Genomic DNA, 16,901 nt, shown 5'->3' on the forward strand with positions numbered 1-16,901 from the left:
TTCATGAACATTATATGATGCACACTATTTATACACAAATTCTGCCCTCCGCTCCTTTTCCAGAAAATGGTCTGTGACCCTGTCATACCAGCTGGTTGTGCTTTCCAGAGACTTCACTAATTTCTTCTCAATGGCCAGCAGAGCAAGACTACTTAAACGGTGTTGGCCCATTGTATTTCGAGTGAAAGACTTCACTCTTTTTAAACAAGAGAAGCTATGCTCTACTCCAGCTGATGTGGTGCTAATAGTTGCAACTAAAGACAGCAGCTTGTATAGCTGGGGCATTGAACTGTCCAGCTCCATATCTTTGAAAAACAACAGAGAATCACTCAGCTTGCCCAGAGTGCCCTGCAAGTCAGTGTTTTTGTACCAAACCTGCAGCTCAGACCGTAGTCTCCCTAAATAAAAAAAAAATGACCATACATTTTCTCAACACTCTGGAATGCTTCCTCTGGAAACACCAGCTTCATTTCATCAAACCTTCCTGGGTTAACCAGTTCAAGGAAGCGCAGACTTTCCAGGTTTGCAAAACAATGAGAAATCTATTCAATTATGTTATCAAAGATGGCCATATACAAATTTCTGTAATGCTCCTGTGGATCTGACAACGTGGAGCGGCGCTTTCTCAAGGGCACATCTCAAGGGTCTGTTGTCATATTTGCAGCTTTGACATACACAGCTTGAAAAGCCTCCTCTGACCTTTTCTCCACTGCAAAAGAAAGAAGGGCCTCTACTCTCTTTTTGCAGAAAAGGACATCCATGGCCTTGGCTTGCACAATGTCAAACACAACATCTGTCTCACAAAAGATGTCATAGTAGGACTGCAGCAGGAAGGCAAACTCAAAGTCCTCCATCCTCATCATATACCCCTTGGCACAGTCAACTCGATCATCATCCATTCTTTTATCAGCAATTAAGCTGTCAAAAATCCTGATCAAAGCATCATAATTTTCAAGCACAGTGCCCACTATGCGGGAACTAAAATTCCACCTAGTAGGTGCATTTCGGGGCAGCCTTGAACATTCTGCAGATTCCAGAAAAGATGTTCTTTTAGTTGATTTCGCAAAGAATGTCGCAAACCCAGACAACGTTGCAAAAAACACTCTTGCTTGAGGTATGCATTTAGCACCCTGGAACAACACCAAGTTCAGTCTATGTGCATAACAATGCACAAACATGGCACTAGGAGCTACTGCCCTGACTCTGGCTTGCAGGCCATTGAGAGACGATGCCATAACTGCAGCCCCATCATATGTTTGTGCCACAAGTTTTTCCTCAAAATTGTAAGCATGCATATTCTGCTGCAAAACCTCAAACACAGACTGAGCATCGCGGCCTTCTGACACATAAAAAAATCCAATAAAACGCTCCTGGATTGCACCTGCCCTATCCACATAGCGAACAATGACAGACATTTGGGCATGACAGGATATGTCTGTGGTCTCATCCACCTGCCAAGCAAAAAAGGGAGCAGCCTGCACTTCACTGGTTATCTCGTCAGAAACAGTGGCAGCAAGTGCATTGATCAGGTCATTTTGAATGGTGTGAGACATACCAGTAAACACAGCTGATGACTGAAAACGTGTGGCTAGGACAGAGTCATATTTTGCTAATGTTTCAGTAAATTCTCTGTAATTCCCCTTGTTGTCTGATTCATGACTCTCATTGTGCCCCCTGAATGACAGTTCCTGATGGCCAAGCAATGAGGTAACATCTATCAAACTGTAGAGCTCTCTGAGGTGTGGGTGGAGCACAGAGGACGGCAGGACAAAGCTTCAGGTACGAATAGGCTTTTATTGCCAGACTTTTCAGTATAACAACACAGTTTTATTCTGGTAAAGACACACACACATGCTGTGTTCTTGTCCCGGGAGGAGCTCTCCTCTGCTCTCCCTCTGCCTCCTTAAATAGGGCGCGGTTACTGGGAAGACACACAAACACAGGTTAATTACCGTCAGGTGTAGTGATTCTGCCACTCACCTTCCCTGGCTCCACCCTCCTGTCACAGACCGGCGCTTGACCATGCCCCCGCTGCCACATACCCCCACTGCCCGACTCAGGCCGGGCGCCCGTCCGGCCCGCAGCCGACTCCCCCCCCTTGACGGGAGAGGAAGTCCGCCATGACCATCTGGGCCCCCGGCCTGTGGACCACCTTGAAATCGAAGGGTTGGAGCAGATACCAACGGGTGATCCGCGCGTTGGCATCTTTCATGCGGTGGAGCCACTGGAGGGGCGCGTGGTCCGAACAGAGGGTGAAAGGGCGCCCCAGCAGGTAGTAATGGAGGGCAAGGACCGCCCACTTGATTGCCAAGCATTCCTTCTCAATAGTGCTGTAGCGCCCCTCACGCACCGACAGCTTCCTGCTAATGTACAGGATGGGGCGGTCCTCCCCCTCCACCTCCTGGGACAATACCGCCCCCAGCTTTGTCCGACGCGTCGGTCTGCAACACAAAAGGGAGAGAAAAGTCAGGGGAGTGTAATAGTGGCCCCCCACACAGTGCAGCCTTTACCTCAGAGAAAGCCCGCTGGCACTGCTCCGTCCACTGGACCGGATCTGGCGCCCCCTTTTTAGTGAGGTCAGTCAGCGGGCTGGTGACGTCCGAATAATTAGGTATAAACCTACGATAGTAGCCAGCCAGCCCCAGGAACTGTCTCACCCCCTTTTTGGTCTTGGGCCTCGGGCAAGCCGCAATCGCTGCTGTCTTATTAATTTGGGGATGCACCTGCCTGTTGCCCAAGTGGAAGCCCAGATACCATACTTCCACCCGCCCAATCGCACACTTCTTCGGGTTGGCAGTGAGACCCGCCCGCCTCAGCGACCTAAGGACAGCCCTCAGGTGTTGCAGGTGCCGCTGCCAGTCATTACTATAAATGATATCAAGATATCAAGACATCAAGATATGCGGCCGCATAGGTGGCGTGGGGCTGGAGGACCCTGTCCATCAGCCACTGAAACGTAGCGGGCGCCCCAAACAGCCCAAACGGAAGTGTGACAAATTGGTGTAAGCCGAATGGTGTGGAAAAGTCCGTTTTCTCCCGGGATAATGGAGTCAAGGGGATCTGCCAATATCCCTTCGTCAAATCCAGTGTTGAGTAAAAGCGAGCCATGCCTAGTCGATCGAGCAGCTCGTCAATACGAGGCATTGGGTATGTGTCGAATTTAGACACCACGTTGACTTTTCTATAGTCCACACAGAACCGGACCGACCCGTCGGCCTTGGGTACCAAGACCACCGGGCTACTCCAGTCACTGTGGGATTCCTCGACGATGCCCAGTTCGAGAATGGTCTGAAGTTCTTCCCGACCCACCTTTTTTTTGTGTTCGGGTAGCCTGTAAGGGCGGCTATGCACTACCACCCCCGGGGGCGTCTCTATGTGGTGTTCTATGAGGTTAGTGCAACCGGGCAGGGGTGAGAACACATCCGAAAACTCGGCCTGCAACTGGGCGACCTCCGTGAGTTGGGTCGGGGAGAGGTGGTCTCCACAGGGGACCGGAGAGGTACGTGATGCCAGTGTCCCTTTTTGAACCTCCGGCCCCAGCTCTGTCTTCTCCGGAACTACCGACACTAACGCCACGGGGACCTCCTCGTTCCAGAGTTTAAGCAGATTGAGGTGGTAGATCTGTAGTGCCCCCTCCCTGTCCGTTCGCCTTACCTCATAGTCGACGTCCCCGACTCGCCGTGTGACCTCAAAGGGTCCTTGCCACTTGGCGATTAATTTGGAGCTCGACGTGGGCAACAGTACGAGTACCTTATCTCCCGGAGTGAACTCTCTAAGGCGCGTGCCCTTGTTGTACAGGCGGGCTTGCCATTCCTGGGCCTGCCGCAAATTCTCCTGAGTTAGGTGGGTGAGCGTGTGGAGTTTTGCGCGCAGGTCCATAACGTACTGAATTTCGTTTTTACTCTGTGAAGGTCCCTCCTCCCAATTTTCTCGCAGCACATCTAAAATGCCGCGCGGCTTACGCCCGTATAACAATTCAAATGGGGAGAACCCCATGGAGGCTTGGGGGACCTCTCGCACTGCAAATAACAAGGGTTCGAGCGATTTATCCCAGTTACGTGCGTCCTCACTTACGAATTTTTTAATTATATTCTTGAGGGTGCGATTGAACCGTTCAACTAAACCGTCCGTTTGTGGGTGATAAATGCTGGTGCGGATCGGCTTAATACCTAATAGCCCATACAGTTCGCTCAGTGTTCGTGACATAAACGAGGTGCCTTGGTCAGTCAGAATCTCTTTCGGGATTCCAACCCGGGAGATGACGTGGAAGAGGGCCTCCGCAATACTGCGTGCTGAGATATTGCGAAGAGGCACCGCTTCCGGGTATCGCGTTGCATAGTCCACCAGAACCAATATAAAGCGGTACCCTTGTGTTGACCGATCTAATGGCCCGACGAGATCCATCCCAATTCTTTCGAACGGGGTCTCGATTAATGGTAGGGGGCGCAAAGGCGCTTTTGGAATGGCTGCTGGATTTACTAACTGGCATTCGCGGCACGCTGTACACCACTTACGGACACTGCCGCGAATCCCCGGCCAATAGAATCGGGCCATTATCCGGGCTAGTGTCTTATCCTGCCCTAGGTGTCCAGCCATGGGATTAAAGTGAGCCGCCTGAAATACCAATTCCCGGCGGCTCTTTGGAATTAACAGCTGTGTGACTCGCTCTTTCGTCTGAGTGTCCTGCGTCACTCGGTATAATCTATCCTTCATAATAGAAAAATAGGGGAAGGACGGGGTGGCGTTCGGCTGGAGCGTTTGACCATCGATTACTCTCACTTGGTCAAACGCATGTCGCAGAGTCTCGTCTCGTGATTGTTCTAATGGGAAATCTGCGAGGGATTCCCCAACAGAAAGAGGAGGAGCCGGCGGCTCCTCACTCTGTCACGGAGATGACATAGACGGTTCTGCGACAGCAGCTCCAGCCAAAGCGACACCGGGACCTCCCCCTGTCAAATGGCAGGACCCACTCTTTACTAGGCGTGTCATTAAACCCCGAAATCCCGGCCAATCAGTCCCCAAAATTAAAGAGTGGGTAAGGTGAGGATTAACCGCCACGCTGCCTTTACTATAGATTTTTCCCCTCTGAAAAATATGTGGACCGACACCAAAAGGTAGCTGTGAACATCCCCGTGCACACACAACACCTTCACCCCCTGTGCTCCCCCCAATGCCTCGTCTTGCACCAGGCTTTGGCGGATCGAGGTCTGATTGCAACCAGAATCCACCAACGCCTGATATGTAGCCCCTTGGACACTCACCGGTATGCGATACGCTCTGGCCCGATCAAGGGCAGCTTCTGGCATGTCGGGGATCCGTACCACCGCGCCCACCTCCATTGCTGCGCACTGTTGTTGCAGGTGGCCCGGCTCCCCGCAGTGCCAGCAAACCGGCCCGGGCTTTCCCTCTGCACTGGTGCTCTGGGGCTCACTCACCTGAGGGGGGGGGAGAGACAGACACAGAAGGGAGAAACGGGAGGGCACCACGGGTGCGGCGGGCCGGCTGGGGTGGAGCCGGCCCCTGTCTCCGTGGTGGGGGAATGGGGCGAGGATGGGACACAGAAGGGAGGGGAGAAAGAGAGAGAGAAGAGGAGAGAAGACGTCGTCGGCTGTCCTGCCGCCGGAACAGCCGCCAAATGATCCTCCGCCAGTCCTACTGCCTGATCCAGCGACGCCGGGCGGTGGCACTGGACCCACTCTGCGGTTCCGGCTGGTAAGCGGGCGATGAACTGCTCCAGCACCACCTAATCGATGATTCCCTCGGCGTCGCGATCGTCAGCCCTCAGCCACCGCCAGCAGGCGTCCCGGAGCTGCTGGCCGAACGTGAACGGCCGGCCGACTTCCTCCAACCGCAGCGCGCGGAAGCGCTGGCGCTGTTGTTCTGGTGTGCGCCCCACGCGCTGGAGGATGGCCCGGCGAAGGTCCGCGTAGGCCAGCCGGCGGTCAGCGGGGAGCTGTAGCGCGGCCAGCTGCGTCTCTCCCGTCAGGAGGGGGAGGAGGCACGCCGCGCGCTGCTCCATTGGCCACCCCGAGGCTTTGGCGACCTGTTCGAACAATGTGAGGAACGCCTCGGGGTCATCCTGCGGGCCCATCTTGGTCACGGTGAGGGGAGACCGGCCCGCGGCCGGGGCGCTGGTGGACCCCGCCGACGCGAGGAGATGCCGGAATGCCTCGCGATCTTCCTGCTGGGCCAGCACCAGGGCTTCGAAGCACCGCTCTTGCTCTTTTCGGAGTGTGACGAGCGCCTGGTGCTGGCTTTGCTGAGCCGTGGCGAGGGCGTGGACCAGGTCCGCGAACGGGGAGGATTCCATGGGGCTGCGAGGTTGGTGCTCCACCTTTCTCCCGGGTTTCAGCACCACTGTAGAGCTCTCTGAGGTGTGGGTGGAGCACAGAGGACGGCAGGACAAAGCTTCAGGTACGAATAGGCTTTATTGCCAGACTTTTCAGTATAACAACACAGTTTTATTCTGGTAAACACACACACACACGCTGTGTTCTTGTCCCGGGAGGAGCTCTCCTCTGCTCTCCCTCTGCCTCCTTAAATAGGGCGCGATTACTGGGAAGACACACAAACACAGGTTAATTACCGTCAGGTGTAGTGATTCTGCCACTCACCTTCCCTGGCTCCACTCTCCTGTCACAGACCGGCGCTTGACCACGCCCCCACTGCCACACAAATGTTTCAGGAAGGCCCTGTTTTGAGTGACTCTTTCATTATGCCTTGCACACTGTATACGAGCACCTTCATCGATGGCATGTTCCACCCTGACCCTCCCCAGACAGCTAAGTCTTGCACATGAAGTGACATGCTCACTGCTCGTTTCATGCCTTTTGCAAGCCCTTTTGAAATTCACCAGGTCCCCAAACCCATCTTTTGACCAAACTAAATTTCCCTGAGAGGGCTTCATCAAAAGACATGGCCAACAGTACATTTTATTAGTCACAGGAGACCCAGTCAACCAGTTCACATTTTCATACCAAGACACCTGAAAAGACCTGTTATGACCTGCTGATTTTTGAATGAGATTAAGCTTGGGCTTTGGTCTGCCTTGCTCTTTAATTCTCACTTTCTCCTCATATGGCAGTGTCAAAATGTTTTGACAAAAGCATGTCCACGACGTTTGGCATTATAGCAGATAGATACCAGCTGTTAGCAGCTAGCACTGCAGATCCCAATAAGGCTCAAGCTAGCCTACAACCACGTTGATTGAACTACAAATGAAATAAACGAGTGAATTCATGAATGATCAAACTGATAGAATGGATGAAAGTTAACGGAGCACAACGAGTAATATTTACATTTATTTACAGAGTAATGTACAGAGACATCAATGAGAAGAAACGTTTATATGAAAAGAAATTCGGACAGCACTTTGGCACACGACTACATTTTCTCGACATCCGCTAGGGACTGACTGATCATGCTTACCGTGTTCCTCGCCGACGCCGAAGTACAGCGACCGCCCTCCTCATGTCTTTCAAACACCACCTCCAATAATCCTTTATCAGCCTGGCTTCTTGGCCCTCCCAATGTCCCGTTTACCCCAGAGACATCAATGAGAAGAAACGTTTATATGAAAAGAAATTCGGACAGCACTTTGGCACACGACTACACTTTCTTGACATCCGCTAGGGACTGACTGATCATGCTTACCGTGTTCCTCGCCGAAGTACAGCGACCGCCCTCCTCATGTCTTTCAAACACCACCTCCAATAATCCTTTATCAGCCCGGCTTCTTGGCCCTCCCAATGTCCCGTTTACCCCCAGAGATACCCGGCTTCCCTGGAAGTGACGATTTTGTCGATTTTAACCAATAACAACTAGCCGAAATTGGCTGTTCAGAGCCGTCTCGTAGACTGCAATGGATACCGGGCTGCCAGTCCATAGAGCCCATTGAAATAAGAAAGGTTACAGCCTGGCAGAAAAGGTGATTCTCGTAGCAAACTGCAAGTTCATCAGACATCACTCAAATAAGTTACAGGATGACGTAGGGATAGTTATGAACATAAATACAATCTTGGGCATATATTATGCAAGTTATTGTTTTAATAAGAATTCAACGTCGTAGACGCCGCAGTTTGGGGAGAGAATTTTAGGGGAAGTTCGGCTTCCCTTGTTGTCTCTGAGAAATCGCCCCTGCCGTCATCAGCATCCAGAGGAGCCTGTTCAGTGACAGAATGCTCCTTCCCAAGTGCAGGACGAACAGACTCAAAAACTCCTTTGTCCCTCAAGCCATCAGACTGTACAACTCCTCTCTGGGGGGGAGGAGGGGTAACAGGAGGACAGAGGACGGGAAGGAGCAGTAGCCTAGCCTAACAATAAGCAATACCGGACAATGTGCAATATAATGTGCAATATAACGTGCAATATCTTTCCTGCCCCCCCCCCCCCCCCCCCCCACACACACACACACACTTACCCTAACCCCACTTCTCCCCCATTTCCCCCTCCCCCTTCCTCTCTTCCCCATATCTTATTCTTTTATATTTGTATATGTAAATACTTATTTTATTTTAATTTATCTAGAAGTTTTCTCTAAGGGTGGCACGGTGGTGTAGTGGTTAGCGCTGTCGCCTCACAGCAAGAAGGTCCTGGGTTCGAGCCCTGGGGCCGGCAAGGGCCTTTCTGTGCGGAGTTTGCATGTTCTCCCTGTGTCTGCGTGGGTTTCCTCCGGGTGCTCCAGTTTCCCCCACAGTCCAAAGACATGCAGGTTAGGTTAACTGGTGACTCTAAATTGACCGTAGGTGTGAATGGTTGTCTGTGTCTATGTGTCAGCCCTGTGATGACTTGGCGACTTGTCCAGGGTGTACCCCGCCTTTCGCCTGTAGTCAGCTGGGATAGGCTCCAGCTTGCCTGCGACCCTGTAGAAGGATAAAGCGGCTAGAGATAATGAGATGAGTTTTCTCTATTTCTTTTCTCTGTTTATCTGTAATGATGCTGCTGGAATCTTAATTTCCCTGAGGGAACCCTCCCAAAGGGATCAATAAAGTTTTATCTAATCTAACAATACGAAAGACATCAAAACTATGCAGTAACATATGGAACAGATATGAAATTATGTGGTGAACAAAAAAGCATTAAACAAAACTTTTCAAAGTATCCACGTTTACCTTGATGACGCTTTGCACACTATTGGCATTATTTTAACCAGCTTCATGAGGTAGTCACCTGGAATGCTTTTCAGTTAACAGTTAGGCCTCGTCAAAAGTTAATTAGTGGGTTAATTTCTTGTCGTCTTAATGCGTTTGAGATCAAACAATAAATAGTAAATAATAAAAATACAGTAAACAGCCCTATTCGACAACTATAGTAATCCATATTATGTCAAGAACCGCTCAGCTAAGTAAAGAGAAACAATATCCATCATTACTTTAAGACATGAAGTGACTTTTAATTAATATAAATAAAGAAAAAACCCATTAAATTAGAAGGCGTGGCCAAACTTTTGGCTGGTACTGTACATTTCCTGTGTTAAGTCAATGAGAGTATCTAATTCATTTCCAGAAGAGTTCATTTCAAAATAATAGCTAAGAGACAGATTTATTTCAGCTTTTATTTGTTATATGAGAGTTTCATTGGGTCAAAAGTTTACATACTCTTGGTTAGTATTTGGTACTGTTGCCTTTTAATTGGTTGAACTTGAATCAGATTCTTGGTGTAGCCTGATATGAGCTTCTCACAATATTTTGCCAGAATTTTTGCCCATTCCTCCTGAGAGAACTGGTGTAACTCGGGCACATGTGTGCCTCCTTGCTCAGACACGCTTTTTCAGTTCTGCTCACAGATTTTCTCTGGGATTTAGGTCAGAGTTTTGTAATGGCCACTCCAATGCTTTCACTTTGTTCTCATTAAGGCACTATGTTACGACTTTGGAGGGGTGCTTAGGATCACTGTCCATTTGCAGCCAAGTTGTACCTTTCTGGCTGATATCTTGACGTGTTCAATATAATCCTCCTTCCTCATAATACCGTGTATTTTCTGAAGTGTATCAATTGCTTTTCCAGCAAAACACCCTTGCAACATGATGCTGCCACCCCCATGCTTCGCAATTGGGATGGTTTTCTCCAGATTAAAGGATTAAGAGTATCATCCTTTTTCCTCCACACTTAGTGCTGATCATTATGAACACACACATACTTTTTTCATCTGACCAGAGAATCATTGTTGATGAAAGTGACCTATGATGTGAACAATACAGATGCCTAAATTGACTTGCCAAAAGGACTGTCTGGTAACATGAAATGTGTGAAGTTGTAAAAACTGTGATTTGAATATCTTAACCGAAGTGTATGTACGTAAAAGTTTGGCCTCAATGATGTATATTATGGCAGGGTTGGCATTTCCATATTAGAAGGTGATGGTTGCTCAAAAACACCATGTCTGTTACATGTTCAGTGCTGACTAAGTAATAAGATTTTCAGCTCATTCCTGTTTCTTAAAATAATGTGGCAAAACTGCTACAGTGAACATTTTCATACTTTGAAAATTCTCAGAAAATTCTCTAGTGACGGGACAGACAATGCAGGCTGGTACCTGGGACCATGACCATAATTTTAAAATGCATTATTTTCAACTTATTAAATTCCATCAAGCCTACATGATGAAATGATGGTTTAACAACATGGAGATTCATCCAAACTGCACAATCTCTACCAGGCTTGGAGAATACAACAGCCTTTTTTTGCAACAGAAAACCTAAATTACTGGTTATATTTCCATTATTTTAAAGTCTAATAACTGACATACCTACACAGTGGATTAGAGAAGGTATTAATTTATCTAAAAAGCTGTTTCACCTTGACTACAGATGAAATAAAAAATTAAAAAAGACTGCTATTAATTATAATGCATCTATATTTATTATATACAATACTTTATCAATATTTTTTGGAATTGCCCTATGATTAAGTTTTGATTATTTCTGGAAGGATTTAACAATAAACTAGAATTCCCGCTCTGAGGTTGTATGCTTCCATGAACCAGTTCAGGTTCAAATTCCTTCTAGGCATTCCTGATATATGATAGTCACAGTGAACTTGAGCTTTGACCACCAAATTCTCGTCAGTTCATCTCTAAGTCCAAGTAAACCTTTGCACCAAATTTGAATAAATTCCCTCAAGGAGTTCTTGAGATATCATGTTCATGATAATGGGATATATGAGGTCATAGTGACTTTGAACTTTGAACACCAAAATCTAATCAGTTCATCTTGGAATCCAATTGAATATTTCTACCAAATTTGAAGAAATTCCCACAAGGCATTCTTGAAATATTGCCTTCAGGATAATGGGACATAGGAGGTCATAGTGACCTTGAACTTTAATCACCAAAATCTAAGCAGTTCATATTTGAGTACAATTTAATGTTTTGTACCAAATTTGAATAAATTACCTCAAAGTATTCTTGAGACACAGTCCTGTGATGACCTGGTGACTTGTCCAAGGTGTACCCCGCCTTTCGCCCGTAGTCAGCTGGGATAGGCTCCAGCTTGCCTGCGACCCTGTAGAACAGGATAAAGCGGCTAGAGATAATGAGAGATAAGATGAGGTCACAGTGACCTTGACCTTTGAGCACCAAAATTGAATCAGATGGTCTTTGAGTCCAATTGAACATTTGTACCAAATTTCAAGAAATTCCCTCAAGGTGTTCTTTAGATATTGCCTTCATGATCATGGGATGTATGAGGTCACAGTGACCTTGATCTTTGCTCTCTGACTCCCAAAATCCAATGAGTTCATCTTTGAGTCCAACTGAACATTTTGTACCAAATTTGAAGAAATTCCCCCAAGGTGTTTTTGACACATCCTGTTCATGAGAATGGGATGTGCATGAGGTCACAGTGACCTTGACCTTTGAGCACCAAAATGTACACAGTTCCACTTTGAATCCAGTTGAATGTTTCTACCAAATTTGAAGAAATTCCCTCAAGGTGTTCTTGAGATATTGCCTTCACGATGATGGCACATACAAGGTCACAGTAACCTTGACCTTTCAGCACCGAAATCTGATCAGATCGTCTTTGAGTCCAACTGAACATTTGTACCAAATTTGAAGAAATCCCCCCGAGGCATTCTTGAGATATCATGGTCACGAGAATGGGATGTACGAGGTCACAGTGACCTTGATTTTTAGTCTCTGACTCCCAAAATCCAATGAGTTAATCTGTGAATCCATCTGAGCATTTTGGACCAAATTTGAAGAAATTCCCTCTAGGTGTTCTTGAAATATTGCCTTCAAGATAATGGGACATAGGAGGTCACAGTGACCTTGAACTTTAACCACCCAAATCTAAGTAGTTCATGTTTGAGTTCATTTGAACAATTTTGTAACAAATTTGAAGAAATTACCTCAAGGCATTCTTGAAACATTGCATTAAAGTGCTGATGACACGTTTTTGACATCTTTGGCGATGTTTTATAACATAAAAAGTAATTCCCGATGATCCATATATTAATTCACGAAGGCGCCTATTTTACAAGTTATGATAAAAAAAACGCGGCTATTTGGGCAAATTTGACAGGGCTGGAGCACCCAGGAGACGAAAGAGGAGGAGGAGCTATATGACGTCAGCGAAAGAACCTTCCTCCTAACTTACCAGTTTGTTGTTGATGCGACAGGTGTTCAGTTTGTCATTATTAGTATTATTATTATACATTTTATATATATATATATATATATATATATATATATATATATATATATATATATATATATTAGTTATTATGCCTTCGCGTTGTGTTGCCGGCTTTTGCTCCAAAACCTACAAGGATGGGGTAAGTTTATTCAAGTTTCCCAGAGATCCCGAGCTGCATGCGAAGTGGGTGAAGCAAGTCAATAAGATAATGGGACATAGGAGACACGTTGACACGTTTTGCAAGTCATGAAGCAAGTCAATCTGTTGCCAGATACTGCTGAAGTTTTCCAGCCCAAAATATGTTCAAAACCCACCAAAATGCACTTGAAACCGCCCAACTGGGCGGGATTCCTCCCAATCTGGCAACACTGCCAGTATTCCGGAGGGGGTCTACTAGTAGCTATGCCGGATCCAAAGACAGTCCTCCTGTCAGAACATGTGTTGTGAAACGACATAAGATAAAGGTACGTAGAGCTATAGATTCTACATGATAATCATAAATGTAATCATAAAGTCGGCGTGATATCAGTCATGTATTTGCTTGTGAAAGCTTGCGGCTTTCATGTAACTGCCGCCTAGCAACGAGAGGCAAAGGGTAAAGAGGGTAGGCTATCATAGATTCTATTCGGAAGAGATCAACACAATTCTAGACTCCCAGAAGAGGAAGAGCTAGCACTAGAGAGTTCACCGGCATTTTCATGCGCCATTTCCATTGAGTAGAACCAGAGTAGAACCATAGGATGTCTATGAGTATTACAGCCAGTGAACCGCAGCGTGTTCTCCCGCTGACGTCATAACATGGCCGCGAGCCACGGACCCAGTTTTCTTGCGCTGTGCAATTAAAAGTTGGATATTCGCGTAACAACAGCTTCTTTTCATGTAATTATAACAGAAATCTAACATGTTTGCCATGTTGTATAGTTTATTTAAGAAATTGCATAGAGTCATGTTCGTGTCATCAGCCCTTTAATGAGAATGGGATGTACATGAGGTCACAGTGGCCTTGACCATTGAGCACCAAAATCTAATCAGTTCCTCTTTGAATCCAATTTAATGTTTCTACCAAATTTGAAGAAATTCCCTCAAGGTGTTTTGATATATTGCCAAATTGTACCAAATTTGAAGAAATTATCTCAAGGCATTCTTAAGACATTGAATTAATGAGAATGGGATGTACATGAGGTCACAGTGACCTTGACCGTTGAGCACCAAAATCTAATCAATTCCTCTTTGAATCCAATTTAATGTTTCTACCAAATTTGAAGAAATTCCCTCAAGATGTTTTGATAAATTGCCAAATTGTACCCAGTTTGAAGATATTACCTCAAGGCATTCTTGGGACATATGAGGTCACAGTGACCTTGACCGTTGAGCACCAAAATCTAATCAGATCATCTTTGAGTCCAACTGAACATTTGTACCAAATTTGAAGAAATCTCCCCAAGGCATTCTTGAGATATCATGGTCACAAGAATGGGATGTATGAGGTAACAGTGACCTTGATCTTTGGTCTCTGACTCCCAAAATCTGGTGAGTTCATCTTTGAGTCCAACTGAACATTTTGTACCAAATTTGAAGAAATTCCCTCAAGACATTCTTGAGATATTTTGTTCACAAGAAGAGGATGGATGGACAACGCAAAAACATAATACCTCTCTGGTAATGGATGTCGATGGTGCAGAAGCATAAAGGATGCCCTTCTGTAAATAGTGTATTGTAAAGTTGAAGTGTTTACCTGAGAATGCTGGCATGATTAATAATGAATGAAATGTATTAGTATGTACTTAGCATCCTGCCAGTAAATCGTGGTCTTCACCTGGTTTCCTCAACCATTCATTCATTCATTCATTCATTCTTAGTTAAGCTAAACACACACATACAGGATTTTAGCCTTGTTAAAATGAATCCATGTTTATGAAGTTGACCTGGGAATAATCCTAAGGCACCATTTTATTATTTAGTGCTGCCATGCTGTACAGATTGAGGCATTTGATTGGCTGTTGTTCTGACTAGATGGTTACCGTGATTGGCTTCTCAGGGTTTCAGGTTCACACAGCTCCCTGACATGGGTTTGGGCTCGCCACCACCTCTTATATCAGCTCGAACTGGAGCCCCACCTGGAGCATCAGTACGGCGGTAAGATCTATGTAGCTTCATTAAAACAGTGACAATTTCATTAGCATTCTTTTTAATATTCATGGATGTTCTTGCTGAGGCAGCTGTGCATGAAGGTGTTTTGCATGCCACTCTGAGCTGCTGACCGTATTATGGTGTGCCCTCATGTGGCTCTGCGGCTTTCTTAGCTCATTGTGTTCGTGCGTTTGTGAATGTGCATGCTCATTCTGCCCCCTGCTGGTCATACAGGAGTATGGCAATACCATTTTCCAAACATGCTTCTGTGTTTTGCAGATCAACACCAGACATGAGTCTGAAGCCGCGTGTCTCTGAGGCCTCTGAGATGAATCAGCACAACGGTGCCCCCTATCTGCCCATCAACCGAGCTCCTTTCCCAGCTGTCACCGTCGATCAGTCCATGTCAAGCTACTCAGGTCTGAGTCATAACATATTACATGATGTATAGAGCAGATATATGACAGATAGCACTCGTATTGTAATATCTGATGAGTAAGGGAAGGAGGCAAGTGTGTAAAGTCTACGAGCCATCATCATAGTCCTTAGTACATTGGGTCAATGCACAAGCAGATAGCAACAAATTAAGGTGCTCTATAATCAGAAACAGAAGAACAAGGCACTCAGGAAAGCATGGCTTAGATAAGACAGTATAATAGAAAAACTAATTAAGGGCAAAACACAGGACAGGTGCACACCATAGGAGAACAAACCAATGACAGCATAGGGGTGGAGACAAGATGAGAACCAATACAAAGGCACTGAAAACCATGTTGCATCCTGAGAGGGGGGATTTGTGACAAATTTACCTTCTTAACACATTGTTCTATCCACATTCACTGGATATGAGCAATTGCACGCTCTGATTGGCTACTTTACTACGAGGCTATCAGCTCATATACTGTGAGTAGAGAAAAAAATGGGAGAGCATATTGCTGAACCAACTGAGGATGAAATAAAAACTCTACTTGAAAAGGAACCCCCCCCCCCCCCAAAAAAAAGTAACAAAATATGGAATGAATGTATTTGATGGTAAGAACGTATCTTTTTTTTCAAGAATTATTATTCAAGCATTTTTCACAAATTGCTCCTGTCATTTCACCTGTTTATTTGCATTCTTCATCTTTAAGCATTAAAATTTGCTGAATTTTTTTAGACTGGTTCAAAACGGAAATGTCCAAGGAAGAATTAAATAAATGTCTAAAGCTATTCTATACCTCAGCAAGACGGCACTTTCTTCAAAAAAACAACACTAACGTCAATTCGTGCAGCCATCGATAGATTTTTAAGAAGCCCATCTAAGGGGAAATTATTTTATCGGCCGTTTTATGTAAAGCTTTAATTTATCGACTTTGCAAAAAATAAAAATGCTCTGTTTCTCAAAATCCAGTAAATGTGGATATGATTAAACACTTATTCCACTCAATCTCGTCATACATGGCTTATAGCCGACTCGGTGCTAGGCGCCTCGTCGGCTTTCAGCTCATGTACGACTCGATTTCGTGGAATAAATATCTCACTTTAATGTACAAGTATATTACTTTAATATCTAAGAAATAACTTGTATAGAAAATAGAAGACATGATTAATAACACTTTTTGCTTGAGTACAGTATTTTTTCATACTGTGATGAGGGTGAAATTATATATTTTTACTAGAACATACCATCTATGTAAAATAAAATAGAAACTGAAATACAAGCATCTGAATATAACCAGAAATAAACAGCCAGTAATACATTTGAAATCATGCACAGTAGAATACAACTGAGCACACAAAGTGTGAAAATTGTTGCTGAGGTAGTATTGAAACATGTGACACATAGGTGTTATTGCATCATAAAATATAAGAGCCAATCTCGTTACAGTATGCAAATGTGGCGAAAAAGGTTTGTATTATTTGCATATTCTTAGAATCTAGATTTATTTTTTTTTAGGGTAAAGGTGTAGCTGTATGCTTTTTGTGCATATTTCTGATGTTTCATGACAACAGTTTTTTTTTTTTTGGGAAGCAGTTTATAATGTAATTCAAGATAGAAACTCAATGTAGGTTCTAAGTAAAAATTACACCTAGGTTGTGATATACTGTCATGTAAGATATTTCTCAGATTAAAGTTTTTTTTTTTTTGCTTTTTTTA

At 45.3% G+C, this 16,901-nt stretch overlaps 1 protein-coding gene across 5 annotated transcripts in view; it reads left to right on the forward strand.

The window, feature by feature from the left end:
• The window catches only part of kiaa1549la (KIAA1549-like a), a 235,382-nt gene that overhangs the window by 204,333 nt on the left and 14,148 nt on the right, over nucleotides 1-16,901 (forward strand). For all 5 annotated transcript variants that reach the window (XM_060928288.1, XM_060928289.1, XM_060928290.1 and 2 more), the window contains 2 exons: nucleotides 14,673-14,770; nucleotides 15,044-15,183. In XM_060928288.1, the coding sequence (XP_060784271.1) occupies nucleotides 14,673-14,770; nucleotides 15,044-15,183 (238 nt within the window). The remainder of the gene's footprint in view (nucleotides 1-14,672; nucleotides 14,771-15,043; nucleotides 15,184-16,901) is intronic.

Source organism: Neoarius graeffei, chromosome 8 (assembly GCF_027579695.1).
Source record: "Neoarius graeffei isolate fNeoGra1 chromosome 8, fNeoGra1.pri, whole genome shotgun sequence".
Lineage (NCBI taxonomy): Eukaryota > Metazoa > Chordata > Actinopteri > Siluriformes > Ariidae > Neoarius > Neoarius graeffei.